The 27,945-nt window shown below is 38.9% G+C and overlaps 2 protein-coding genes across 2 annotated transcripts in view; one reads left to right on the forward strand and one right to left on the reverse strand.

The window, feature by feature from the left end:
* The window catches only part of LOC134675261 (soluble guanylate cyclase 88E), a 182,938-nt gene that overhangs the window by 98,847 nt on the left and 56,146 nt on the right, over nt 1-27,945 (reverse strand). The gene's annotated exons all lie outside the window — the stretch shown is intronic.
* On the forward strand, nt 429-27,106 carry LOC134675372 (lactase/phlorizin hydrolase-like). The gene is made up of 10 exons (XM_063533583.1): nt 429-1,368; nt 2,015-2,143; nt 2,378-2,531; nt 18,106-18,233; nt 21,776-21,923; nt 22,851-23,373; nt 23,722-24,030; nt 25,105-25,276; nt 25,727-25,793; nt 26,899-27,106. Exons 1-10 carry the CDS (start codon nt 429-431, stop codon nt 27,104-27,106), a joined length of 2,778 nt encoding a protein of 925 aa, XP_063389653.1.

Consider the following 27,945-nt stretch of genomic DNA (forward strand, 5'->3'; position numbering starts at 1 on the left):
ATAAAGTACTAAACACAAAAAACCCGGACCGACTCAGTGAAACGTGTAAGTGTATTCAAAATCCGCCGCACTTACGCCCTTTAGTATACGTAGAAGATAGCTGCTTAGCGACTGCGAGGGATTTCCAGGAATTGCCGCGAAGTTTGGTAAATTGTATCGCTAGTACAATATTCCCTCGACAATTTTGGACCATGAGTACCTAGTGTATGTTAATAATTATAAAGGACGCCGTAAATATTTATGCGAGCAAGATGACCCGATCATGTGAAGGATGTTTTCGACCCATTACGGGGAGACGTTATCTTATATGTTCCAAATGCTCCAAAACCTACGATTTAGAATGTGCCAATGTTGGCGATCGTCGTTTTGATAATATCATGACCCCAGAACATAGAGCTAACTGGGTTTGTCCAGAATGTAAAGCTAAAATGCCTAAAAATATTAATAATGATACCCCCGCCAGTCCAATATCGCACTGGCCCCACACTGATAGAATTACGGGCACATTACAAGATGATACTGTCATAGATTTAGTGCTCGAAGACGAAGAGAATATAAAATTGCGAAGAAGAAACCTATCAACGCTTTCATCAAATGATAGCTTAATACCATCCCCAGCGCGTATGGTTGAAAATGGAACCGCTCACCACCAGCTATTGGACTTAATGGCATTCAAGGAAGAAACTATGACGAGATTACTGGCCCAAGAATTGAACATGCAGGAAATGTCATCAAATTTTCAAAATCTAAAAACGTCACTTAACGACCTAAGTTCAAAATACGAGCACCTTAAAGAAGATTTCGATAAACTGCTGGCCTCTGTGGGAAATACAGCCGAAATACACAATATAACCAAGCGCATCGAAAATCTGGAAACCAATAAAAATGAGATAGACTCCGAGATAGATCTTTTGAAGCAAAAATTAAATGCCACTGAAAACAAACTCTTACTATCTTCTATTACTGCATCGCCCTGTGCGCGTAAGCAGAGGCCTCTTACCTACTCAGAACCGTCTCAAACTAAAGACTCCATTTCTGACACATGTGATAGTAAATCAACAGAATCGGAAACGAAAAGTCAAAAGGAGTCAGTAAAACAAAAGAAAATCAAGCATTCATTAGCCACCAAAAATAATGCGCCATTAGTGACATCTACGGCTAGCTCGGAAACTAATCTAACTAAAACCAAGACCAATGAAACATGCGGCTATAATATTACCGCGGAAACCAATGAGAATAAGATAAAATTATGTATTTTGAGCAACCATAAAAAATTGGGAACACTGCAAGCCATAGAGAAATCATTCGAACAGAGCGTCGAATACTTCCATCACGCCGCGCCAGATGGAGGACTAGAAGAACTTTTTGGTACATTAGACAGCAATCTGGAGAATTTTACTCATAATGACTATTGTATTATTTTTTTGAGTGAGAGTGATATAACCAAATATGATAACGGTATCTTAGTAAATTATATAAGAGAGAAACTGCAAAAAATAACACACACAAATAAAATATTATGTGTTCCTACATATATTTGCGGAGCTCTCATATATAATTACAAAGTAGAAATGTTTAACAACCTATTAACAATGGACATACAAACTAATAATTATGCATATATCTTCGACACAAACCGGGACCTAACCACTGATATGTTCTCTGGGTACTCGGGCAAGATTACAAAATATGGTATTAAGAGTGTCTTCGTTAGCCTGAAAGATTTCATATGTAATACTCGCAACCAACCAGCTGTCGCTTCTGAGTGCAGCTCTCACTTGCCACATGATTGTAATAACAATAAAACGTTTTTTCGGACGTAATATAATTTTGAGGGGTAAGCATAAGCATAATAAATCAAATAAAAAAATACTTATGGGTTACAAAACAAAATCAGTTGGCCAAATTCTGTATCAAAATGTAAGGGGACTAAAATCCAGGCGAACTGAAATAAGAAATATTTTAGAAACAATAAATGGGGGTAGTCTTATAGCACTTACTGAAACCCGTCTAGATGAGAGCGTGTTCGACTCCGAGGTGTTCCCATCGACATACAGTGTACTGCGCTGCGACCGAGCCGGGGGGCGGGGCGGCGGCGTGCTGCTCGCAGCGCGAGCGCCCTATTCCGCCTCGCGGCTCGATTGTAAGCCGAGCAAAGATGACGAAATAGTTTGTGCGATCGTCACTAGAGGTCGCATTCAATTTATTTGCTGTGTTGTTTATTTAGCGCCTAAAGTGACTGATGTTAGATATTATTCCATTTTTGATTGTATAAGAAGATTAATTAATAATTCGAATTTACCAATAATTATATTAGGAGATTTTAACTTACATTCCGCGAGCCCATCGGTAAATACTGAATTTGAAATGTTTATAGCAGAATGCAATCTACAGCAAAAAAATACAGTGTTCAATGATCTCGGTAGAATGCTAGATTTAGTATTGGTTAATGAGGCTGTGGCTGGAGCATTGGTGTCCACTTGTGAGGGTATCGTTTCCAAGGAAGTCCACCATGTTCCATTAGAAATAACGTTACAGATTAGCACCAAACAAACCCCTATCACTACTCAACCACAATTCACCATTGAAGCCTTTACACCCCAAAGAAATTTCAGCAAAGCGAATTTCCATCTTTTGTATGCCCAAATAGCTAACACTTGCTGGAATGATACCTATTCTAATAATGAAGTTAATGATGCAGTTTCCACTTTCTACAACATACTTAATCAAAATATCGCTTCTTCTGTGCCATTTAAAATGCATAAAATACCTCAGGCCCGATATCCAGTATGGTTCACACCAGAAACTATTAAATTAAATAAATTAAAAAATCAGTACCATAAGCGGTATAAATTGAATAACAATCAATTAGATTATGGCTTTTTTATATACTATAGACGTCAAGCAAAAATACATTTAGAACGGGATTTTGAAATATACAATAGACGCATACAATTAAACATTAAACGAGACGTTAAGTCATTTTGGTCTTACGTAAAACAACATAGAAAAAACAATGAACAAGCCATATTTGGCGACATGACTTCAGATCAAGTAGCAAAAGAATTTTCGAATTATTTCAGTAGCGTATTCCTACCTGATCCTCCTGCATTAAATGTTCACACCGCTATTCAACACTGGGATACCTCCCATCAACTCATATCAATCGACCATATTGACGACAATGATATACGTGTAGCCATAAAACGACTAGCTCCTAAGAATACTCAGGGCCCAGACTTTATTCCACAATATGTAGTGCGCGATTGTTGCGAAGCTTTTATAAAACCATTGTCATACATTTTTAATCTGTCCATCAAAACCAATACTTATCCCTTGCTCTGGAAAATATCAAAAGTCCTCCCGATTCACAAAAGTGGCTCTAAATCTGATTTCAATAACTACAGGCCGATAGCAGTCCTTTCTGTGTTTGGCAAGGTGTTTGAAACTGTTCTATACAAAAAAATATATCAGCAGTTACGGGGGTGGTTCACTGACTCACAACATGGATTTTTACCAAATAGGTCTACCACATCCAATCTTCTTAACCTTGTAACATACACTACCCACCAGTTAGACGAAAAAAAGCAAGTGGATGTAATATATTTAGATTTCCGAAAGGCCTTTGATAGGATAGACTGTGATGTTTTATTGCAGAAAATGGCCAGGTCTGGTTTTTCTGAATCATTATTAACATTTTTCGCCAATTATCTATCTGGACGCGAGCAATATATTGTGTACAATACAGCTAAATCAGAAACGTACTCCGTCACTTCGGGCATTGGTCAAGGTAGCAGTCTTGGACCTTTACTATTTTTAATAACAATAAACGACCTTCCAGAATATATAAAACATTCCATGATATTGATGTTTGCTGACGACGTTAAGCTCGCTATGCCCATACAAAATCCAAGTGATGTAGGTAAGCTCCAAACGGATATCGATAGCGTATATCGATGGGGTGCCATTAATAGCTTACACCTTAACTCAAGTAAATGCGCAGTTATGACATATTCAAGAACATCTCAGACCATTGATAGATCCTACACATTAAACGGCCAAATCCTACAAAATGTAAACTCTATTCGTGACCTGGGTACATGCTGTGACACTGAAATAACTTTTAATAAAAATGTAGTTCAAATTTGTAAAAAATCGCGAAAAGCTCTTGGTTTCGTAGTACGTCAATCCAAATATTTTCATAACCACCACGTCATTACTCTATTATATAATGCCTTTGTACGTAGCCTGTTGGAAAGTAACTATATTGTCTGGTGTCCACACGAAAAAAAATACGTACTTCTCATTGAAAAGGTTCAGAAATCGTTTGTTAGATACTTGTATTGGAAACAGTATGGTTACTATCCCTACATGTATCCTACGCAGTTTGTGTTAGGAATGGTCGGTCATCAAAGTCTTGAGATACGGAGACAACTTGCAGTCATAAAATACTTCATTAGATTAATACGTGGTTCAATCACAAATCCGTGGTTACTGCAATATGTGACATTTAAAGTACCTACGCCATTTGTGAGAACTACTCTTCGACCCCGCCCCACACCTCTTTTTATAATTCCCGGCACCAACACAGTAACTTTAATCACTAGCCCTCTGTATGTAGCACTGAATCACATAAATAATATTCTTCTATCCGACCCCCTGACGGACATATTCTCACAAGAGGAACCGAGACTCTTAGCCACCGCAACTCGGTATTTGGAGTCGATCTCCACACCCACGACTATACCGTCATAGTTTAGTATTAGTAGATATTAGTCATGTATATAGTAATACAATAATTTGTTATGTTTGTAACTTACATGTTTGGTATACCTGTTAATGTAAGTTGTCAATGAATAAATAAATGATAAATGATAAATAAACTAACTAGGGGTTTAAATTCTACTAATAGAATTGAAATCGAGTGGTCAATACCACTAGATTCCAAATTTCGATTGCTCGTATTTCAAAAATTTGAATTTCGCCGTTTTCCCCCGATTTTAGAGTGACGAAATCGAGCGATTGAAATTCAAAAAACGGTCCCCAGCTGCCTAAAACAATAAATTTATTGTAAATTATAAATTAGGTATAAAAGAAAGGCTAAAATAATGATGATGAACTATTGTTCACAAACAAGTCCCCAGTAATTCATAAAAGTGTCTTAGGAGAATCTGTTGCTTTCCACTCTATTGGAGATTAATGGTTTCTTTTGTATAAAATAACTTTGCATCAGAATAGTCATTCATCAAAGATAATGGTTTTTTTTAATGAAAATAAATGAAAAATTTATAATAAATTAGACATGAGCCGTTAGGTCCTCTAAATTTATACATATAATCCTTTAAATCAGGGGTCTCCAAAATTAGCCTGAGGCCCATATTGCGCCTCAGAAACTTTCGCGCGTGCCACCGTCGTTTTTAGGGTTCCGTACCCAAAGGGTAAAACGGGACCCTATTACTAAGACTTCGCTGTCCGTCCATCCGTCTGTCACCGGGCTGTATCTCACGAACCGTGATAGCTAGACAGTTGAAATTTTCACAGATGATGTATTTCTGTTGCCGCTATAACAACAAATACTAAAAACTGAATAAAATAAAGATTTAAATGGGGCTCCCATACAACGAACGTGATTTTTGACCAAAGTTAAGCAACGTCGGGAGTGGTCAGTACTTGGATGGGTGACCGTTTTTTTTTGCTTTTTTTTTTTGCATTATGGTACGGAACCCTTCGTGCGCGAGTCCGACTCGCACTTGCCCGGTTTTTTTTAAATTGCGCCGGAGGAGGGTGTTTGGTTGCTGCTGTTAGGAACAGTTCCACTCTCAATGAATACCTACTGAACCCCGCGGGCCAGATTTGACCCGTTTTGCCAGATTTGCCGGGCTTTGGAGACCCCCGCTTTAAATCCTACTGAAAGAAACTCAGATACCTGTTACGTCTACTTTAAACCGATTTAAGGTGAACTTTGATAAATATATAGTTTGACTCCCGGAAAAGGATATGTTAAAGTATAATATTTCTTTCGGAAATCATCGCTTAAAGAGGTGAAAAGAGGGGGAAAGGAGGATTTCCATTGGAATTACTTTACAAAGACGAACTGCCGTATTCGAACTTCAAGATATTCACAAGAGACGACACGTACGAGATCCATTCTAGATACATTATAGTTTAGGTATCAGCTAGTTCTCTTTTGCATCGCAATTCAGGCAACCAATGTCACTTTTACGTTAGATAGAGTAAGATATCTATTAGATGTGAATTGGATCTCTAAGTCATATCCTGTGGAAATCGTTCAAGAGTATCTCCAGAATCGCGCAAATGTCAAATTTGACAGGTTAGATCTTACACATATCGCTATCGTATTTTGGTGATGTCTAAAAGATATCTAATAGATGTCTATTTCAAAATCCGAATCGGGCCCGAAGTCGCATGCAGAAGCTAAGTAACTATAAAAGGTTTAATATTTATTAAATCATTCTATTAAGGCACATTCATTTAGATTAACGATACAAAGGATCTTGTTCGCATCCATTAGTCAATCAAAGTAATTAGTAGGTACTTACGTAATTAATCACTTTCAGTTCAATCGCTAAAGCTGCCAAGGAATCGAATAGGTAAGTATAAGTGATTCTGCTTCGGTTTTGTTTTTGTGTTCTGTGTTGTTTTCAGTGTTGCCAACTCGGATTTTGAAAAAATGCTAGACTAATGTCTAGATTATGCCTAAATTATGCCAAATATTTTTGAACAATGCTAAAAAAATGCTAAAGTATCACTTGAAATTAGACACTTAAAACACATACATTTTTCAAATTTGCCGCCTTTTTCTAGTGACAAGATCTGCTTGACCAACTTTATATAGACCGTCGACGTCCAGTCGTCCATCCGTCCACAAAAGTCAAAATTCATAAGAAAATATGAACCACATAGGTAAGGCGATGGCGCATATTGTTGCTGCCAAATTGGTGCAAACTTGGCTTACGATTGAATTATGCTAAAAATATGCCAGATGCTAAATGGAAAATTTTGGTGCTAAAGCGAGCGAAAATATGCCAGATCTGGCATGATTTATGCCAAGTTGGCAACATTGGTTGTTTTGTGTTTGTTTTATGTGTCAATGGGTACTTACACTGAAATCAGCGTCGTAACACTACTGATGTGCTGCGACACATGCTGAGTGTTATCTTTTTTTGGAACCACTCGCAATACTGTAACTTCAAATTTCAAATTTACCTAGATTTAAGCCTATTTTAATGTTGTTGTGTATGTGTGTTTGGAATAAAAGCATCATTCATTCATTGATATATATAAATTTGTTTATGGTGATATAAATTGCCCTCTACCAGTAATGTTAGTGAGACAGACGCATAAGTAAAGGATGACTCACGTTAGACCGGGCCTTGTCCGCATCTAAAGCATCACGTGATCGCCTGTCATGTCATAGAAAAGTAAGCGCCTGAAGCTCCGGCTCGGACACGGCCCGGTCCATGCCCGGTCTAACGTGAGTCATCCTTAACGCATACTATTATTTAAATCACAAGCGCGGCGCGCTCATTCTTTCTTCCGTGATTTAAATAGTACTGAAAATATTGGAAACTGAAAAATATTTTCGATTTTCATGAACTTAATGTCATTAATGTAGTAAAAAATGACTGTACTATTTTTAACCACTAAATACATACCCATAAACTGTAAGCCAATGCCTAAAAAGGCCGGCAGATAGCTAATAATCATTAATTTACGCCCCAAAGCGGATCGGGTCACAAAAACTGGCCGATGCGAGTATTCCGCTCCTAAACGTACGACACGACCGTTTACTGGACCAGTTTAAAATAAAAAACTGGTCAAGTGCGAGTCGGACTCGCGTTTCAAGGGTTCCGTACATCACACAATTTTCAAAAAAATTTTTTGTACGTGTAACGTGACGTGAGTGAAACGCCTTGAAAAACCCGAATGAGTCAATCAAGTTTTCAACACATGGCGTGGTGGCTTATATATCTGCAAATATGCAAAGTAGCTTCTAGATAGGAAATTAAATGCCGAACAATAGTACAAGTGTCTAAATGCGAAGACTGAAGACCGCGCTCCGCGTAGGGCTGAAACTCGGAGCGTCCAATGGGTCGCGCTTCCTACAACTTCCGCAAGTGTTTTAAAAGCGAAGGCCGAAGAGAGATAATACCTACAGGGTGGCCAAAAAATAAGTACATTCCCGTAACCAGCGAGGTGTTGGGATTATTCCTACCTATTGAGCAACATTTACTATGGGACCCGAAATCGCGAAAAGAAATGTATCCTCCCATAGAAAACGGACCAGTCAAAACGTATGAAACAGCCAAATTTTTCTTTGCGATTTCGGGGTTGCACGTCGGCAACGGAAATACACTTAGTTTATTTTTTGGCCACCATGTATAGTGCTTTTTAAAACACGTGACAATACCTAGTAACCTAATCAATCAGTACTACAAGTAACATTGCGGCTGTGTGCCAGATACAGCTTAGTCGCATTTTTTATCTTAAGTCCGACTCACGCTTGAAGCTAAAGGCACGTCTCTTCGGGACGCTTCGGGTCTTCGGCCTTATGCGGATTTCGGCCTAGGGCCTTCGCAATAGCTGTCTAGAACTCTAATACATCACGTTTCACTTAAACCATTGCGGCTGTGTCCCTAAAAAACCTAAACCGCATTTTTGTTCTTAAATCCGACTCACGCTTGACTCTAGATTTCTAATAGGTTTTCCTGTCATCTTTAGGAAAAGGACTATTTTGTGTATTTTTTTCAGAGTTTTAGACTTAGTAGTTTCGGAGATAGAGGGGGGGAATGGTAATTTTTTGTCTATTTTCTTGAATAACTTCTAGAATTTTTATCGTAAATTTATAAAAAAATATGTTTGAGATTCTCACAATGGGCTTTTTCGTTTGATATGTAACACGACATAGTTTGCAAAACTTTGATTTTTAATTTTATGGTTTACCCCACAAAAGTAGCCCCTATGTTTAAAATTAATTTGTTGACGTTACATATCCGTCTTTGGGTCACGAACTTACATATGTGTACCAAATTTCAACTAAATTGGTCCAGTAGTTTCGGAGCAAATTGGCTGTGACAGACGGACGGACAGACAGACGCACGAGTAATCCTATAAGGGTTCCGTTTTTTCCTTTTGAGGTACGGAACCCTAAAAAACCGCCCAAGTGCGAGTCAGGCTCGCGCGGATTCCGTACCATCACGCAAAAAACAGCAAAAAAGTCACATTTGTTGTATGAGAGCCCCACTTAAATATTTTTCTTATTCCGTTTTTAGTATTTGTTGTTATAGCCGCAACAGAAATACGTCATCAATGAAAATTTTAACTGCCTGGCTGTCACAGTTCATGAGATACAGCCTGGTGACAGACAGACCTACAGATGGACAGCGGAGTCTTACTAATAGGGTCCCGTAAGTCCCGTTTTTACCCTGTGGGTACGAAACCCTAAAAATAAAAGTGTCCTGAATGTTTTGTTCGTTTTGTTAGACATAGACATAGACCATCACACAACTAAATACTAAATGATTAATTTTATATGGAAAACAAGGGACACTTGTCATCGCGATCATTAGTAGAAATAACCAAAAAATATGTTCGTTTTTATAAAGTAAATGGTACATTTCTTCTGCCCGGCGCAGGGTTTCATTTTACTGGTTTTGTCTAACCGCCCGACTCGCCTCCGCCCGATAAGCGATAAACCCCTGACTCATTAGTCAGTAAATATAAGTTAATATCTCATTAGATATTAACGAGCGACACCCTTCTATTTGCTGTGGCTGTGGCTGGTTTGATAATCCACCCTGTACGCAGTCAAGTGTGCGGCTCACAGACAAAACATCCTCCAGGCTTAGCGTAGTCGCGCTACCCCCTCTGCCACGCATACGGTAATTTTACTCCATGTTCGAGTCGAAAGCACAGAATAAATAATAGTACTAGGTACAGAAGACTCACTCTCTAACAAAACGCGTCTGTTACGATCAGCACAGATATGGCCGCTAGGTGGCGACAGCGCCACGCGCGGCTTATGGCAAACCCTAAAATTGGGGTCGAACGGATGTCCTTTTAGCTACCTGTAGCAAAGCGACGACATAGCGGAGTGAGCCACGGCTGTCGAAAGTGTCTTTGTGTGATGACGTCCGAGTCTTTGAACGGACCAATCACGGCACGGGACTTCACTCACCTCGTCCCGCGCACCCCCGCATTTTTGGCATCATCGGTTGCATGAAATAATTGCTCTAAACTCGGTCTAGAGGACTCCTAGTCTATGGTGCGGCTAGACGGCTTATTGTATGGAGACGTCCTAGAATTCGGGATGATAACATTTTGATGTAATTTAATCTAATCGGGTAGAAAATTCATAAAACAATGAATTTGGAATGTTTTCTCATCGCCCACTTCTAAACTGAAGAACCTGTAAGTGGTATGAGGGAGCCATACGAAGGTACTCTTAGTAAGTTTAAATAATAGCTTATAAACTTAAAATAAATTTAAACGTGGAAAAATTACTGGCTTGGGTGAGGGTGTGAGACTCGAACTCACGGTCTCTGGATCGATACTCCAGCGCTCTGCCATCTGAGCCACCAAGACCCAAGTCTCACCTAAGACAGTAATTTTACCACTTTTAAATTTATTCTCAGCTTAATAGCATTGTTCGCATACGATTCTGCTTGTTAAAAGTTAAATAAAAGCTTATGTAGGAAACATACATAATTTATTGCATTTGCCTGCTAACGTTCACCAGGGGGGCAATTTTTGAATTTCGATCGCTCGATTTCGTCGCTGGATAATCGGTGGATAACGGTGAAATGCTAATTTTCGAAATACGAACGATAAGAATTGAGAATCGAGTGGTGTTCACCACTCGTTTTCAATTCCATTAGTAGAATTTAAATGCCTAGTAGGCTAGTAGTAGTGGAGATATTATTGAACGAAATACACGAAATGGAGCGGTTGAAATTAAAAAATCGGCCCACTGGCAACCTTTTTGTATTAAAATAGCTGTCGGCACTGCAGAAAGGACACAATCCTATTAAACTACCTCCCTCACATTAGACGGAAAAACTACCGAAGACATTTAATTTGCATAAAAGAAGGAATTTAACTCGTTCTTGAGATGGGAAACGAGATAATGGCTTTCTTGTTAGTTTTATTGGCTCAATGTAACTTATTTAAAAGATATATAAGAGTTTTACATACAAAATGTCCGTGATACTCAGAAATATTAGATAATTAACATATATTAAAATAGATCACTCGCAACCTAACCTAGCATTTTCAATTTGTAATTTAAGTACTTATCATTACCTATTTACAACATTTCCAGATTTATGAAATGAAAACATTTATTTTCAGGCAACTATTGGCCCATAGATAAATACCTGAATTCTAGCATACATATTATTACAAAATATATCTTAAAACTAAAAACAAAATTATGGCTGCAATGCAGTTCGCAACCCCGCAGTGTCAGACAGCCGGTCGCGGAACCGCCGGAACTTGACACCCTTCGGCCCTAACCAGGCTAATGCTAAAAAAACGACCTATGTATAGTTCGTTTTTTTAGCATTAGAAAGAACTTGCAAGAAGGTAAGCGATCTTGACATGTCTTTTAATTGAAAAACGCTTTATAAAAATATAAAACTATTACTTATAAAAGCAGAAGAATATAAATGATCGTATTAGATTCATAATTGTTACATATTTGCCGTAACTTATTTTTAAAATGTGTTTTTCAATTAAAAGACACATCAAGATTGTTTACCTAATTTCTAATGCTAAAAAAACGAAGTATAGGTATAGGCGTTGTTTACTGCTGGGCTATAACCGCGAAAACCGAAGTTCGCAAATTGCGTGCATCTTTCTCTGTCACTCTAATTAAGCCAACATTGGAGTAAAAGAGAAAGATCCCCGCAATTGCGAAGTTCGATTTTCGCGGTAGCCCCCCAGGCCTCTTTGTTCACTCCGTAAGGATTTCTCGCTTAGTATGGGATACTTTGGATATATTAGGGATATCCCTTTTAGGCTGACAATACAGGGAGTGTCGTAAATTTAACGGAATAGAATGCAGACTGATAAATAGAGTTTCTCCAAATAAGGAGAAAGGAATGCTGATAAGCATTCCTTTGTTTCTTTTGTACGTACCTACCTAACAACGTTATGTGGTTTATATGAAAAATAATGTAATTAGTTGAAAGACAGAAATCAGCAAAACTAGCCCTTTAGGCTTTTGAGTATGTTCACGTTACTCGTACCTATTTACATACGTCTTTGGGTCAACAACTTAAATGTAAATGGATACATTATAAGTACCAAATTATTCCAAGGCCCCTAGTCGTTATCGGGCATTTCTATTAAAGTTGTATAACTTACATTATAGATTTTGGAATTTTTATAATAAATTTCGACTCAGAATCAGCTCTTTCGATCGAAAAAAGTGCCCAAAAATTTCATAAAATTTTTTGTCCGTTTTGTTATGGTCATAGAAGGTTTTATTGAAAACCGTAACCAAATAGATTACAGTTTTGGGAGACTTTTTTCCACGGTAAAAATGGGAAATCTCGTGATTTTGAGCAGATAGAATATTATTATCATTTATTTATTTTTGTTCTTAAGTTAGGTTGTTTATAACATGGATATAAAAGTGATTTTGAGTAGAGAATATTATTATTATTAAATAATATAAAAATTCTCAATGTAATACAAAACATTTTTGGCACAATTTTAAATAGAAATGCCCTATCCCCAGAAACGCTTTTGTATAGGTGCTTTGAACGTAGGTGTTAAATCAATAACTGATGTCCCGTTCTATTTAGTTGTCACCTAGTTACTTCACGGTACATCCTGTACACGGGCGCGTTATGGCAACAATGAAATCGATATGCCGATGTCATTCGTCCCATAAGATATGTAATTTATTATCCGATATCCATCATTCATTTTCTCCCTTTGAACGTTATATGATAGGCGATACGTCACTTCGCACTTATTGTTAATGGTGAACGATATATTTATGGTATCATATCACACGAGTGTCTTTTTGTCAGCCTGTCACTAATGATTTTGAGATAAGTGAAGAAACTCATTACAGCCTGAGCTCTTAGAATGAAATACGGGTTGTCAAAGGTATCATAGGTGACATGCGAATATGACGACAAAATGATTCAATTTCAATAGATACCTCGTGTTTTTTTCTTTCAGAGGATTATTTCCACTTTATCAAAAAAAGGTTGTTTAGAGAATAGAGAGAGATATTCGTTTTGAATTACCTCCATATCCCGCACCACAGGGTAGAAGCGAAAAAAATAATCATCTCCAGTTTACGTGTAGACTGGGAAGATATCCTACAAATTTTTTTTTTCTATTTTCATTTTATTTTACCACTTTATCGACATGATTGATTTATGCATAATTACAGTTTTCTAGCACTTACGATTACGCAGTAAAGCCACCGCCCGACGGTCAGATGGGCAGACAGACAGACAAAACGACCAAACAATATGACATACAGAAATAAATATTACAATACGGCCTTTTGTACTTCCTATTTTTTGCTATATTTGTGTTTTATGTTTTGTACAATAAAGTGTCTACCTAGTCTATGTTTTGTAAAATAAAGAGTTTTATGTTTTGTACAATAAGGAGTAAAAATGTCAGTATTTTATGTATGTTTACATAAAATACCGACATTTTTACTCCCCTAACGTCTGCGCCCGCAGCCCAACAAGTGTCTCGCGACCTTTAGCTGTCGTGTGTCGTGTTTGACACGAGTATAATTGATTAGACCTTTATCAACGCTGCTGGGCCACGGAGGCTGATCCAGATTTAACAATTTGATACGGCTAAGATCTTGTTTTGATACGACCTTGAGTTGTCAGGCATCTCACGCCCCCCAATAAGTGCGAGCGAGATGCCATTTGAAACGACTCCCACGTACCGAGTCTAGATGACAATCGTACATATGTCGGCGGCCGATCGTAAGATCAGGCAGATCGTAATGTTCCTGTGTAATGTTTTGACGATAGTCACATGGGTAGGTATAAAATAAAATAAAAATGGGTAGGATAGGTTCGTCAGGTTGCTTCATATGCCCGAAGGGTAAACTGTCCAGAAATAGGGTGTCCGCGTAGCGGAGCTCCGTCGACTCAGACAGCGGGTCAAAGATTTACACGTTTCAGGATATGCCTAGGAATTTCACGATATGCCTGATCTTACGATCGGCCGCCGACACATAGACTAACGTCAAACGAAAGAAATAATGTAACGGGGTGACAGATTTTACGAAAAGATACCTATAGTCTGACAGAAAAGAGTAGAAATTAAAAAGTGGCAATACTGTAGTGTCGTCCCGTTTTCTAAAGATTGATTTGAAATTAACGACACTACAGTATTGCCACTTTTTAAATTATACTATTTGTGATTATTTTCATACATTATTTAAGACTCTATTAGCTTTTTAGTGTGTAGTTACCGTAAGGCGCGATTAGGGTCCAACCTGATAAAATCAGACCGTAAAAAATCTGCAGCGATTTTGATAGCCCACGCAGTGCAAGTGTCATTTTAAACGTCAAACTTCTATGAAATTATGACGTATACATAACACTTACACTGCGTGGGCTATCAAATCCGCTGCAGACTTTTATTGGTGTGACTATATAAGCGGCAGATTCCTGCATCAGACCTGTCTCATCACGTATTGGCTCGTCTTTCCTGTGGGATAAGACAGTGAAGCCGAGAGGGTAATGTAGGTGCTGGGCATGCCTGCGTTTCCTAAATTCCATCCCATCCCGGTGGTGTCATATATGTTACACCATAAATCGTCTACAATAAGAAAAAACAGTAAGAAGCACTGGTGGCCTAGTGGTGAGAGCGCGCGACTTGCAATCTGGAGGTCGCGGGTTCAAACCCCGGCTCGTACCAATGAGTTTTTCGGAACTTACGTACGAAATATCATTTGATATTTACCAGTCGCTTTTCGGTGAAGGAAAACATCGTGAGGAAACCGGACTAATCCCAATAAGGCCTAGTTTACCCTCTGGGTTGGAAGGTCAGATGGCAGTCGCTTTCGTAAAAGCTAGTGCCTACGTCAAATCATGGGATTAGTTGTCAAGCGGACCCCAGGCTCTCATGAGCCGTGGCGAAATGCCGGGATAACGCGAGGAAGAAGAAGGAAATCGTCTACAATAGACGCAAAGGTCAATGGTGGTGGTGGTAGCGTTTTTTATCAACAATTGTCATCTTGGCCATCAGGGGCTTACTTGGCATTTCGTGAGGCCTATCAGCATTAGCGGCGCACGATGAGTCAAGGTCATATCAAAATAATATAAAAACCATATCAAATTAGAATTGGCCTTACGGGATGAAGGAAATTCGAAAAGAAAAAGTTGAATGTCAGTTCTGAGAAGGGACGACGACGATATTCCCTGTACAATACTTGACAACATGGTAAATATAACTGAATATGGATGGTAAAACATATGGACAAATAAATATTGCTAGCATTTGACACACGTAAATTATTTTTATTTGAATGTCGTTTTTTTTTTGTCAGATTTAGACGAAATTTAGAGAATAGATAGAGTTCTTCCAATGAGTTACGACAAAGTATGGTATATTTTTTCGTAACTCATTTAAAAATAACCGAAATGTTTTTTTTCGGAAGAAGTTGTGATTTGAGGATCCCTTCAAACTAACCAAAGATTTGGTAATCTAACTCAAAGTCGCAATAGAGTTAAACCAAGAAAAGTCTACAGAGATTTCGACAGCACATGCAGTGTAAGTGTTATTTTAAACGTCAAACTTCTAAGAAATCATGACGTAAGTATAAATAACACTGGCACTGCGTGTGCTGTCAAAATCTCTGTAGATTTTTCTTGGTCTAACTATAAATAGTTACAGCTGTAGTTGATATCCGAATGTCACCTTTATACCGTCGGGTGACAAGCAAAAGTGACTTAGTACCACCACAAGTTTATAGCCATAGTGAACCATATGAGTACTTAAACAAGGCCGATTTTCGTTTAATTTTTTTTGGTAATTAGTGACTTTTGCTTGTCACCTGACGTTACGTTTCTAGGTTATTCTGCCGCATTTCATACGTACGTAACGTTCAATCCGTCATCGTCACTCATTTTGTTATTAATTTCACTGCGAGTCGTGTGAAGGTCGGTATCATAGAAATATCAAAACAAACAAATTATAACACTTGGATATATGGCTTAAGACTCTTAAGAGCTTAAGTAGGCTCATGAGAATTGTTTTCGTACACTTAGTTTATTGATAATACCTTATCATTTTTTTTATAATTTTATATCTGTTGATTTTACGCAATGTAACAATAAATTAGCATTGTTATCACATTACGAACGTCATATTATGATTTAAACTCGCCAGGACACATGTTTTTGTTTATATTTAAAAACATATTGTATTTTATTTCTCCTTAGTTTTTCTATATTTGCAAAGCATGTAACTTAAATAATATTATGTGTAAAAAAAAACTAAAATGTTACTAGCACTAACGATCACGGAGCAAAGCCTCGGACGGACAAACAGGCTGGACATGGCGAAACAATAAAGATTCCTAGTTGACTACGGAACCCTAAAAAGCGGTAGTACCTACATTAAAAATATGAAAACTAATTATACTTCAGAATCAGAATCAAGGATTTTATTCATGATAAACTTATAACTAAGATTACATACAAGAGTATAACTAAAAAACTACAAATATTAATAAGATTAGTAAGCGTTAAAGTTTACCACGAAATGGGCTCGCCTCAGCATAATACTGACCCGAAGGTCAGCGCTGATCTTCCGGCGAGACTATTTGAACCATATACTTAAACTCGTTATGCAATAAACGTGAATAGATGAACTTGACCTTGGATTTCGCTTTATTTGGTAATTAATCTTATCACTTATCAATTTGTTGGATAACATTTAACGATAAATTAGAATCCCGTCATAAAGTTTATCAAGCTGTGTGTTAAATAATAAGTGACACCCTCTTGTTTTAGGGCTCCTTAGTCAAAATAGAAATTGGAACTTGTACGATACACACATTTTTCGCAGAAACTACGTATTTAAAAATGTGCCATTATATAGGACTTTAAGTGTTACAATCACTGAAAATCTAAGTTTTTTATTCTGTTTATATTTACGAAGGCACTACCCAACCCACGCTCCACATTACATATAAATGAAAATTACAAAATTTTAGATGGAGGGGGAAAGTTTTATTTACACCCTTGACCATTTTGTGATCGTTCACACCTCTCTCTGAAAAAAAACTGGGTTTTCTCGAAAAAAAACTACTGAAAAACTGCATTTATTGCTATCGTAGAGAAGATTATTGTATCGTAGGAAGGTGTGGAACTCATTGTGTCTAGACCGAATCACACTTTGCCAGTTTTTTGTTAAAGAAAACAGCCAGTATAAGTACTTTCCCCAAAATACTTGATCAATAGTATACAAATACCGGATTTTTCGATAAGGAGTAAGTATTGTGCCAGTCTCAGTAAGTTGGTGGTGGAGTGATGTTTTCGGCAATGGGACGTTCTGTGTTTTTTATATGGTATGTGTAAAATACCATGCATCATATAATTAATATATATTTATGAATGTGTGTGTATGTGTTTGAGGAAAAACCACTCGTGTTATCTGATCGATTTTTCACACCCGTTGTTGGTTTTTGGAAAATTGGAATTGACCTCCGTCTTTTGGCAATTTTTGGATTACCTGCTGTTCCGATGGAGCACCTAAAATATCATTATAACCTAGCTGCCGACAGTGATAAATATTCCCTTTAATATTTCTACAACTAGATAGATCATAATACTGATAATACTCGAGGATTATAGAATACTCAATCTGCAGGTTCTATCCAATCCATCCGGAATCCGTCGTGTCATATATCATGGCCATCACATAGCCGCCTTAGACCCTCGGTACAATTTTTTGTACATATTCTACAATCTATTCTGAACTTTCATTGATTAACAAAAGATTCGAAATTCAAAAACGAAAGCACAGCTTCTGGGTCTCAGGAGGATAATGTTTTTTTGTTTTATTTAGTATATGATTTTTCAGTTGGGTGCTAACAATCAGTACTGCCAACACAAGAATCAAAACGCTCTCAGCAAAGCAGTTCCCTCGCGACTTCGTTTTTGGCGTTGCTACTGCAGCTTACCAGATAGAAGGGGCATGGGATGTTGACGGTGAGTGGCATTCATTATTTGTGACATTTTCAACCAAAAGGTAGAGTTAGACCGAGAAAACTCTGCAGCGTTTTTGATAGCCCACGCAGTGCATGTGTACGTGTAGAAGTGTGTGTGTATGTGTAGAAGTTTGACGTTTAAAATAACACTTGCACTGCGTGGGCTATCAAATCCGCTGCAGACTTTTCTTGGTGTGACTCTACCTTGTCGGTTGTCAATAAGATTGATTTCAAATTGAAGCAACATGGAAATAGCGACAAAAAGTACCCTTTTGGTTGATGACACATATGATAGTTATAGTGGATGGATCAACTTTTTTCAATCCCGTTTAAATGGGACAACAGTAGTAGGTACCTATAGTTTGTTAGAAGATGTGTTCTATCACGCCCTACTAAAAAGAAGCGTGACCCATTAAGGATGACTCACGCTGGACATAATCCTCCCCCAGAGATCTTCAGAACAAAGATGGTCCGACGATCTGGTTAAGGTCTGAAGGAGCCGATGGATGAGAGCGGCGTAAGACCGGTCGTTGTGGAGATCCCTGGGGGAAGCCATCAGTCGCAACATATATTGGTACAAAATGTGAGCATACTTGTAAGTCCCATATTGGTTTGCCTGCACCATAAAAATATCCCCACGGATACTAATTGAGTCATTCTATGTAATCAATGTATGGGAAAATGAAACAAATTAATATAGTTTTCAAACCTGTGTGACGTGATACATCTAGGTGTACTGTTTAAAATTCACCACTCTCCCCCCCCCCCTCCACCTGACGCTCGACCCCCCCCCCCACCTTGAAATGTGTCCGAGTTGGTAGTTTTTTAGCATTCTCACGAAAACTATAATAGATATCAAAAAAGTATCAAGGACAGAATTAATCCTCATTAAATTTAGAACAAAAATGGTCTTATGTGTTTTATTATAAGTTGGACGGTATTCAAGCTATAAGTACTTGTATAACCTTAAAATAACAAAATAACCATACTAGTATGACAAAATGCAGAATATCTTCAAAACGGCTAGACCGATTTTAATAAAATATACCTAAAAATCACCGCAGTGAAGCCAGCTATCAAACAAAAGAAACTACATCAAAATCGGTTCATCCGTTTCGGCGTTACGAAGTCACAGGTAAACACAGAAATACAAATTTTTTTCAACTGCACCTAATAATTTTGTAAACCGATTAATTTTGATCAATTATTTTAATGGGATCATGTCCCTTGAAGTTTTAGCTTTACGAAAAGTTAAAAAATATGGAAAACGGCCCAGTATTTTTCAAATTATCGGCATTTTCCCGATTTGTGAGTGGTTTCGTGTTATCACGCGCACGAGTTGCCCTTGACCCCTATAAAACGGGGGGTAGGGGAGGGGTTGTTATCAGTCACTTATCAGAAGTTGACCGGTACACATATCCGCATATTTTCCCGTAAAGAAGACCTGTGAAAAATGGAAACCACTGAAGCTGAAGTCCGCCAAGTCGTCCAGCTCAGCTCCTGCAAGAGGGGCGTAGCCAACGTTCAGTAGCTGCCACGCTGAATTTAAGTCAATCTACAGTTTGCAGAGTTTACCAGAGGTTCCAACGGACTGGATCCTTTACTTCAAGACCAAGAAGCGGCCGCAAAAAGTGTACATCAGAGAGGGACGACCGCTTCATTGTCACAACATCTCTCCGAGATCGACACCTGACAAGCGTTGCCATCCAGCAGCGTCTGCGTGAGATACGAGGAGTGGCTGCCAGTGAGTGGACAATAAGAAGAAGACTTAAGAAAGCGAACTTGACACCCAGGAGGCCTGCAACGGGGCCCAGATTGCTGGCGCGACACCGTACAGCCCGAAGAGAGTTTGCAGAAAATCATATGGACTGGACCATTGAGCAATGGACCCCAGTTCTCTTCTCGGACGTGTGCAGAATATGCTTGAATGGATGTGACCGAAGAGGAAGAGTCTACAGAAGGCCAGAAGAACGGTGCGCCCAATGTTGCTTCTCCGAAAGGGTCGCCTATGGCGGTGGATCCGTGATGTTCTGGGACGACGTTTCCTACGACGCGCGAACAGAGCTGGTTTTCGTGCCTGGCGGGGGCCGTGGCGCGACCCTTTCGGAGAAGCAACATTGGGCGAATCGTTCTTCTGGCCTTCTGTAGACTCTTCCTCTTCGGTCACATCCATTCAAGCATATTCTGCACACGTCCGAGAAGAGAACTGGGGTCCATTGCTCAATGGTCCAGTCCATATGATTTTCTGCAAACTCTCTTCGGGCTGTACGGTGTCGCGCCAGCAATCTGGGCCCCGTTGGAGGCCTCCTGGGTGTCAAGTTCGCTTTCTTAAGTCTTCTTCTTATTGTCCACTCACTGGCAGCCACTCCTCGTATCTCACGCAGACGCTGCTGGATGGCAACGCTTGTCAGGTGTCGATCTCGGAGAGATGTTGTGACAATGAAGCGGTCGTCCCTCTCTGATGTACACTTTTTGCGGCCGCTTCTTGGTCTTGAAGTAAAGGATCCAGTCCGTTGGAACCTCTGGTAAACTCTGCAAACTGTAGATTGACTTAAATTCAGCGTGGCAGCTACTGAACGTTGGCTACGCCCCTCTTGCAGGAGCTGAGCTGGACGACTTGGCGGACTTCAGCTTCAGTGGTTTCCATTTTTCACAGGTCTTCTTTACGGGAAAATATGCGGATATGTGTACCGGTCAACTTCTGATAAGTGACTGATAACAACCCCTCCCCTACCCCCCGTTTTATAGGGGTCAAGGGCAACTCGTGCGCGTGATAACACGAAACCACTCACAAATCGGGAAAATGCCGATAATTTGAAAAATACTGGGCCGTTTTCCATGTTTTTTAACTTTTCGTAAAGCTAAAACTTCAAGGGACATGATCCCATTAAAATAATTGATCAAAATTAATCGGTTTACAAAATTATTAGGTGCAGTTGAAAAAAATTTGTATTTCTGTGTTTACCTGTGACTTCGTAACGCCGAAACGGATGGACTGATTTTGATGTAGTTTCTTTTGTTTGATAGCTGACTTCACTGCGGTGATTTTTAGGTATATTTTATTAAAATCGGTCTAGCCGTTTTGAAGATATTCTGCATTTCGTCATATAGTATGGTTATTTTGTTATTTTAAGGTTATACAAGTACTTATAGCTTGAATACCGTCCAACTTATAATAAAACACATAAGACCATTTTTATTCTAAATTTAATGAGGATTAATTCTGTCCTTGACACTTTTTTGATATCTATTATAGTTTTCGTGAGAATGCCAAAAAACTACCAACGGGGACACATTTCAAGGTGGGGGGGGGGTCGAGCGTCAGGTGGAGGGGGGGGGGGGGAGAGTGGTGCAATTTAAACAGTACACCTAGACGTATCACGTCACACAGGTTTGAAAACTATATTAATTTGTTTGTCTGAAAACATATAATGACTGTATTATACTGTAGCGAATTGTTTTTTTGCTTTATTGGTCATAAATAGTTCAGGCAAAAATAATTAAAATTCCTCTAAAATCATGTATCAATATTTGTATTTTCAGGTAAGGGTACCTCGATATGGGACTACCTGGTGCGCACGGACCCTGACCACATCACAGATAAGAGCAACGGAGACATCGCCGCTAACTCTTATTATAACTACAAAAGGGATATCGAAATGTTGAAGGAGTTAGGCGTTACACATTACAGGTAAATATAAAATTTAAAGTGCTTTTATTAGAACTTTATAGCGAACTATTAATTAACAACGCCGTCCTCGAAACGTCGGAGGTAAATCTTAAAACTTAAATACGCGATTAAGTCCCGTTGTGCAATTTAGTAACTATTTAACTATTAAGTATTTTGATTACTCATCAATTCATCAGTATAGGGACCGTGCGCGTTGGAGGGTCTGCCATCTTGTGGCCTGAATCGGAAACATATGTGCACAATGTGCAATTGTGCATACACAATCATGTACATTGCCAAAGCCCCGTTAGCATAAACGACACATTTACGCCTCGCGCCATAAATCTGACGGCTCCTACGCTGCCCCCTATAGTTCATGGACGGGGCCTATAATGCGAGTGGAATAGAGATGTCAACAGGCGGTCAATGTACTAAAATGTTTATGAAAAGCGTCTTTTCTTTACTGATGAAATCAAAATTTGTTATACAAAGGAAAAGTGATCCAGAGCCGGGAGTTTGAACTTCGAAAATCGCCCGCGGCGCTGTAATTTTCCCATTGTACCATTATTTCATAAATCGATTCAATTATTTCGGCATTTGTTTTTTAGCTTCTGTATTTGTGTTTGAAGTTTGTAAGGTGTACGATAAAGAGTGCTACTAATAATTTGTGTTTTTACATTTCAGTCCATTTTAGCTAATTTAAATAATTATTGACCAAGCGTTAGCGGAGGTCTCTGTTTCAGCTTGGACAAAGATGCTTTCTTATTTCCGGATGTTCTCCTCTACAGGTCGCAATTTTCAACTGATTCTCATTAAATTTTGCGAGCAGGTTCAATAATTGAATCTAGATTTTTTTCGATTCGGTTTCAAAAAAATTCAAACATACATTTACGCATTTATTCAGTCTTAATCTTATGTAAACTAGGTAAATATATATCGTCTTTATAGGTTCTCCATATCCTGGACAAGAATTCTTCCATTTGGCCGAGCCAACTACGTCAACCAACGGGGCATCGATTATTACAATAAATTCATCGATGAACTGCTTGCAAACGATATCGTACCTTTTGCGACCATCTACCATTGGGACTTGCCGCAAATTCTTCAGGAACACGGTGGTTGGCTGAATGAGAAGATGGTTGACTGGTTTGGTGACTATGCACGAATCGTGTTTCAAAACTTTGGTGATCGCGTTAAGCTCTGGATGACAATAAATGAGCCGTTTGTCCATTGCTACTTTAGCTACGGTTACGGCGTCCATGCTCCTAAAATCAGATCCCCAGGCGTTGGTTTCTATGAGTGTGGAAGGCAAATTTTGCTGGCGAATGCCAGGGCATACCATATATACAACGATGAGTTTAGAAGTACGCAAGGTGGTAAAGTTGGTATCGGTTTGAATTGCGAACATGTATTCCCTGCTTCGGATTCGAAAGATGATATTGAAGGCACCAAAGACTACTTAGCTATCCACGTAAGTACTTCAATATGGTAGACTGGGATGGTGATTTTTTAAATCGCATGTCTACTTAGCCTACCTATAACTTACTATTATGTTTATGTAAAAATGTAACATTACCCATGCTAACATAAAATTTGTTACATTATTTGCCGTATTAAGACCAACTGAAGACACCACAAGACACCTGCATGCTTCAATTTAACGTTCTTCTTAATCTCTCTTCTCCTCTTTTGACTTTCCTTTGCGTTTTTCTTTTCTCGTCATCGAGTTTTCCATTAACTCTCCTGTTATGCAGATTTTATTTCATTAGTTGTTTTCTCCATCTAGCTGATCAATTGACTAAGGATCTTTGTATTACAGTTCGGCCAATACATGCACCCGATCTTCTCAAAATCTGGTAACTACCCGCAGCGATTGATACACCGAGTGCAGACTGCTAGCACTGCTCAAGGACTCAACTCCTCAAGACTGCGCGGCTTCAATCAAGACCAGATTGCCTACATTAAAGGCAGCGCAGATTTCCTGGGACTCAACCATTATTACACTAAATATGTGTATAGGAACAGTTCTGTGATTGGAATGTTCGAGGTACCTTCGATGGACGATGATGCGTTTGCGGATTCGTATTTGGATCAGTCTTGGCCGAGATCGCACGCTCCATGGATCAGGGTAAGTGAAATTGTATACTATAGGTCATCAATTAGCGCCCCTGCACTAATTGCCCCCTGTCTTCAAACTTTTTTGAGCCATGGTAGGGTGTATGGTTGCTGCTTTTAGGTACAGTTCTACTCTCAATGAAAGCTGAACCCCTGAAGCCTGGCTCCCGCGGGCCGGACAGTGGGTACTCGCTTTGGGTGTCGGCGGGCCGGATTGGAACGCGTCGCGGGCCGGATTTGGCCAGAGGGCCTGGGTTTGGAGACCTCTGCATTAGTGTTTTAATCCTTAAAGAAGACAGCAAAATTAATAGGCATTTGATTATTTTTATTATATCTAAGTGGCCATGATAACAACGCTATCGATAACAATATTTATTGCGTATAGTATAAATTATAAAACCACCTAAGTCCTGTTATCTAGAGATGATCTTCGATCTCTTGTAAGGATAAGGAGGCTATTGACTCAAAGATTAGGACTTATGAATTTATTTAATAAAATTCGTGCTTATAGCACTAAATGTAAAATGGCTTAATTTAGGGATTTGCATAACACTAGTACAATATCCACTGTTTTAAGGATGATACGCTAGACCGGGCCGGGACCGAGCCGAGGCGTCAGACATGTCATTTTCTAAAACGGATGATCGGTAATCAGAATCACTTGGTGCTTCCATAGAAAACAAAGCGCCGGAAGCTCGACCCGGCCCGGTCTAGCGTAAGTCATCCTTTGGAGGTTAGATCTAACTTCATCCGATAAGAATTACAGTGATTGATGGCAGAATGGTTCAGTAAAAACAGTGATCTAATAGAATAATATTCATTAACATGACGACCGGTCTGGCCTAGTGGGTAGTCATCCTGCCTGAGAAGTCGATGGTCCTGGTTTCAAATCCCGGTAAGGGCATTTATTTGTGATAATGAGCACAGATATTTGCTCCTGAGTCATGAATGTTTTCTATATATTTAAGTATTTGTACATTATATTTATCGTTATCTGAGTACCCACAACACAAGCCTTCTTAGCTTACCGTGGGACTGAGTCAATTTGTGTAAGAATGTCCTTAATATTTATATTTATTTATTTAAGGAGTATGGACCTGGTCTGCATTACCTCCTGGCCTACATAAAGGAGACATACGACAACCCCCCGGTGTATATAACGGAGAACGGAGTATCAACTACTGCAGGCCTGAACGACCACACCCGAGTGTCCTATTATAGAAGTTATCTTAGCGCGGTGCTTGATGCGCTGGCTGAAGGTAAATACATACCTACATCATAACTATACCGAGTATACCGGTATAAGGCAGCTAAGATACCGTTTGCGCCGTAGCGCCATGACTCATATCAGTTATAATTGAAATGTGAATTACGTTATTCCACATAGGAGGTAGCATTACCGAGCCGAACATACCTATCTTAGTTTTTCTTACAAGAGGAAGAGAGGGGGTTTTCATAGTTCTTACTTAAGATCACAAAGATGCTTTTTTTAATTTCTATGAAGTTATGACGTTCAAAATAATACTTCCACACTCTATGCTATCAAACATGCCTCAGAGTTAGCTTAAACGGGCTAAATGGTCGAATAGACGGACAGACGCACAAGTGATCCTATAAGGGTTCCGTTTTTTCCTTTGAGGTACGGAACCTTAAAAATTGCTCCAGCCATTTACTCACAAATGAGAAATAACTAAACGTTTAATCTTCAGGCTGTAACGTCCAAGGATACTTTCCCTGGAGCTTAATGGACAATTTTGAGTGGGCTGCCGGTTATAGGTAAGTATTTACATAATATTACTTACTTTTTTCTCAATATTTTAACAATCAAATAGATATTAATTACAGATAAAGGTTGACTCACGCTGGACCGGCCCGTGCCCGGGCCGAGGCGTCCGACATCTCATTTTCTATGACGGCTGATCGGTGCCCACGTGGTGTTTTCAATAGAAAACGAAGCGCCGGAAGCTCCGGCCCGGTCTAGCGTGAATCAACCTTCACCCTAGTTAAAAGTTATATAATTATTGATTTTGATTTTCGTTCTCCTTGACATTTGTATGCCAACCGGCAAAACAGCGATTCAAATGTATATACATATCCTAAAGTCGGGTTACTTTAGCCCTGGAGTGTAACTTTGGCCATTAAGATTTACTCGGTCCAGGTTAAGAATAAGAATAAAGAATAAAGATCATTTATTTCAGCAAAGGTTACAGATATACCAGGGGTCTCCGCACTAGGCAATGCCTGCATCGCGGGGAACCAAATTACAATTAAATATCAGAGCTGTTACAATTAGTCTAACATTTAGTAAGAAACTACTTACGACTAGTACCTAATCCAAACTACAAACTAAGGCTAACCACAATATTGAAACTAAATCCTGTCAAATATGGCTTCCGTCTCGGCATAATTTTGTGAGTGGAGCAGTATGAAAAGTAGTTTTTTCGCTTCCATTTGAGTGCAATCCCTGAGGTTACATAGTTTGTTTATTGCATTGTATGTAGACGCTCTGATACAATCTCCAAAACGTTTGCCAAATGCTGAATTTACTCTTGAAATGGGTAAATTGAAAACGCGTTTTTGTGATAACTTATTATAGTCCTTTAATAATTTTGACGATTTATGTGTTAGGTTATATTATTATTTTAGGTTATATTATTGAATCAACGAACCAGGTTGTATCATTAAATGAGGTTTTCATGTGGGTCAATGGAGGGTATTGGGTCAAAGTAACCCGAGTTAACGGTACCTAAGACCTATGTGTACCTACCATGTTTTACAAATAAATCATGGTTATAATTATTATGAGAGAGGAGTTTGATTATTATGAGAGAGGAGAGGATTCAGATTAATATTTAATTTTGATTGTATATTTGTCTGACAGCCAACGCTTCGGCCTATACGAGGTGGACTGGGAAGACCCGGACCGAACCAGAACGCCCAGGAAGTCAGCCTTCGTCTACAGAGAAATTATCCGTAGTCGGCTGCTTGACTACGACTACGATCCGGATCCATACGCCGGCGGCGCGCGCGCCGTCACCAGCTCTCTCCTTGTTTTACTTATTGTTGTTTTAACAGTATTATTTAGCTAATATACGAGTACTCATCATAATTTTGTTTTAGTTTGTCCATGGATGTACCCATGGTATAATAATATACTCCGCCTGGTACTCTCTTCCCGACTTTTCGTGGTCACGTGACTGACACAAGCCTACGTCATCATGCGACAGCGCTATATGATAATATGCGATAGCGCTATATATAGCGGCCATGTTATTGTGACGTAGGCTTGTGTCACTCTGGGAAGAGAAGACCATGTTTTATTAGACTGTGGATGTACCTATACTCTGCATTTTTAGATACTTAAATAAAAGTAAATAAATAATTTGTACATTTTCGGGTAGTTTAACATTTATTGATTAACCAACCAAATACAAAACACATGGATCTGCCACTGAACCACCGGGCCCTATTTCACCAACGTGACAAATGCCACATTTGTCGACATCACTGTTACTGACGTCACAGGCCTTCATAGGCTACGGTAACCGCTTACCATCAGACGGGTGGTGTGGTTGTTTGCCACCAACATGTTAATTAAAAAAAAACTCTACTATATCGCCAGTAAATAAGTATTTATTTTGCGAAGCTAATGACAACTGTCACAAGAAATACGACAATTGTCACGAAATTCCGACACAGAACTCATTTGCTGTCCTGAATTACCGAAAGTTCTTTGAAATCTTGTGACAATTGTCATCATTATCATCATAAATATCACAACAGAAATACCTGTTTCTTGCCGATATAATAAAGTTTTTTTAAATAATACAATGATGGTGACAAACAAGAATACGGCCCGCCCGATGGTAAGCGATAACCGTAGCCCATGGATGCCTGTGACGTCAGCAACAATGAGACTTGTCGAATT

The sequence above is a fragment of the Cydia fagiglandana genome, chromosome 21, assembly GCF_963556715.1.
Source record: "Cydia fagiglandana chromosome 21, ilCydFagi1.1, whole genome shotgun sequence".
NCBI classification, from domain to species: Eukaryota; Metazoa; Arthropoda; class Insecta; order Lepidoptera; family Tortricidae; genus Cydia; species Cydia fagiglandana.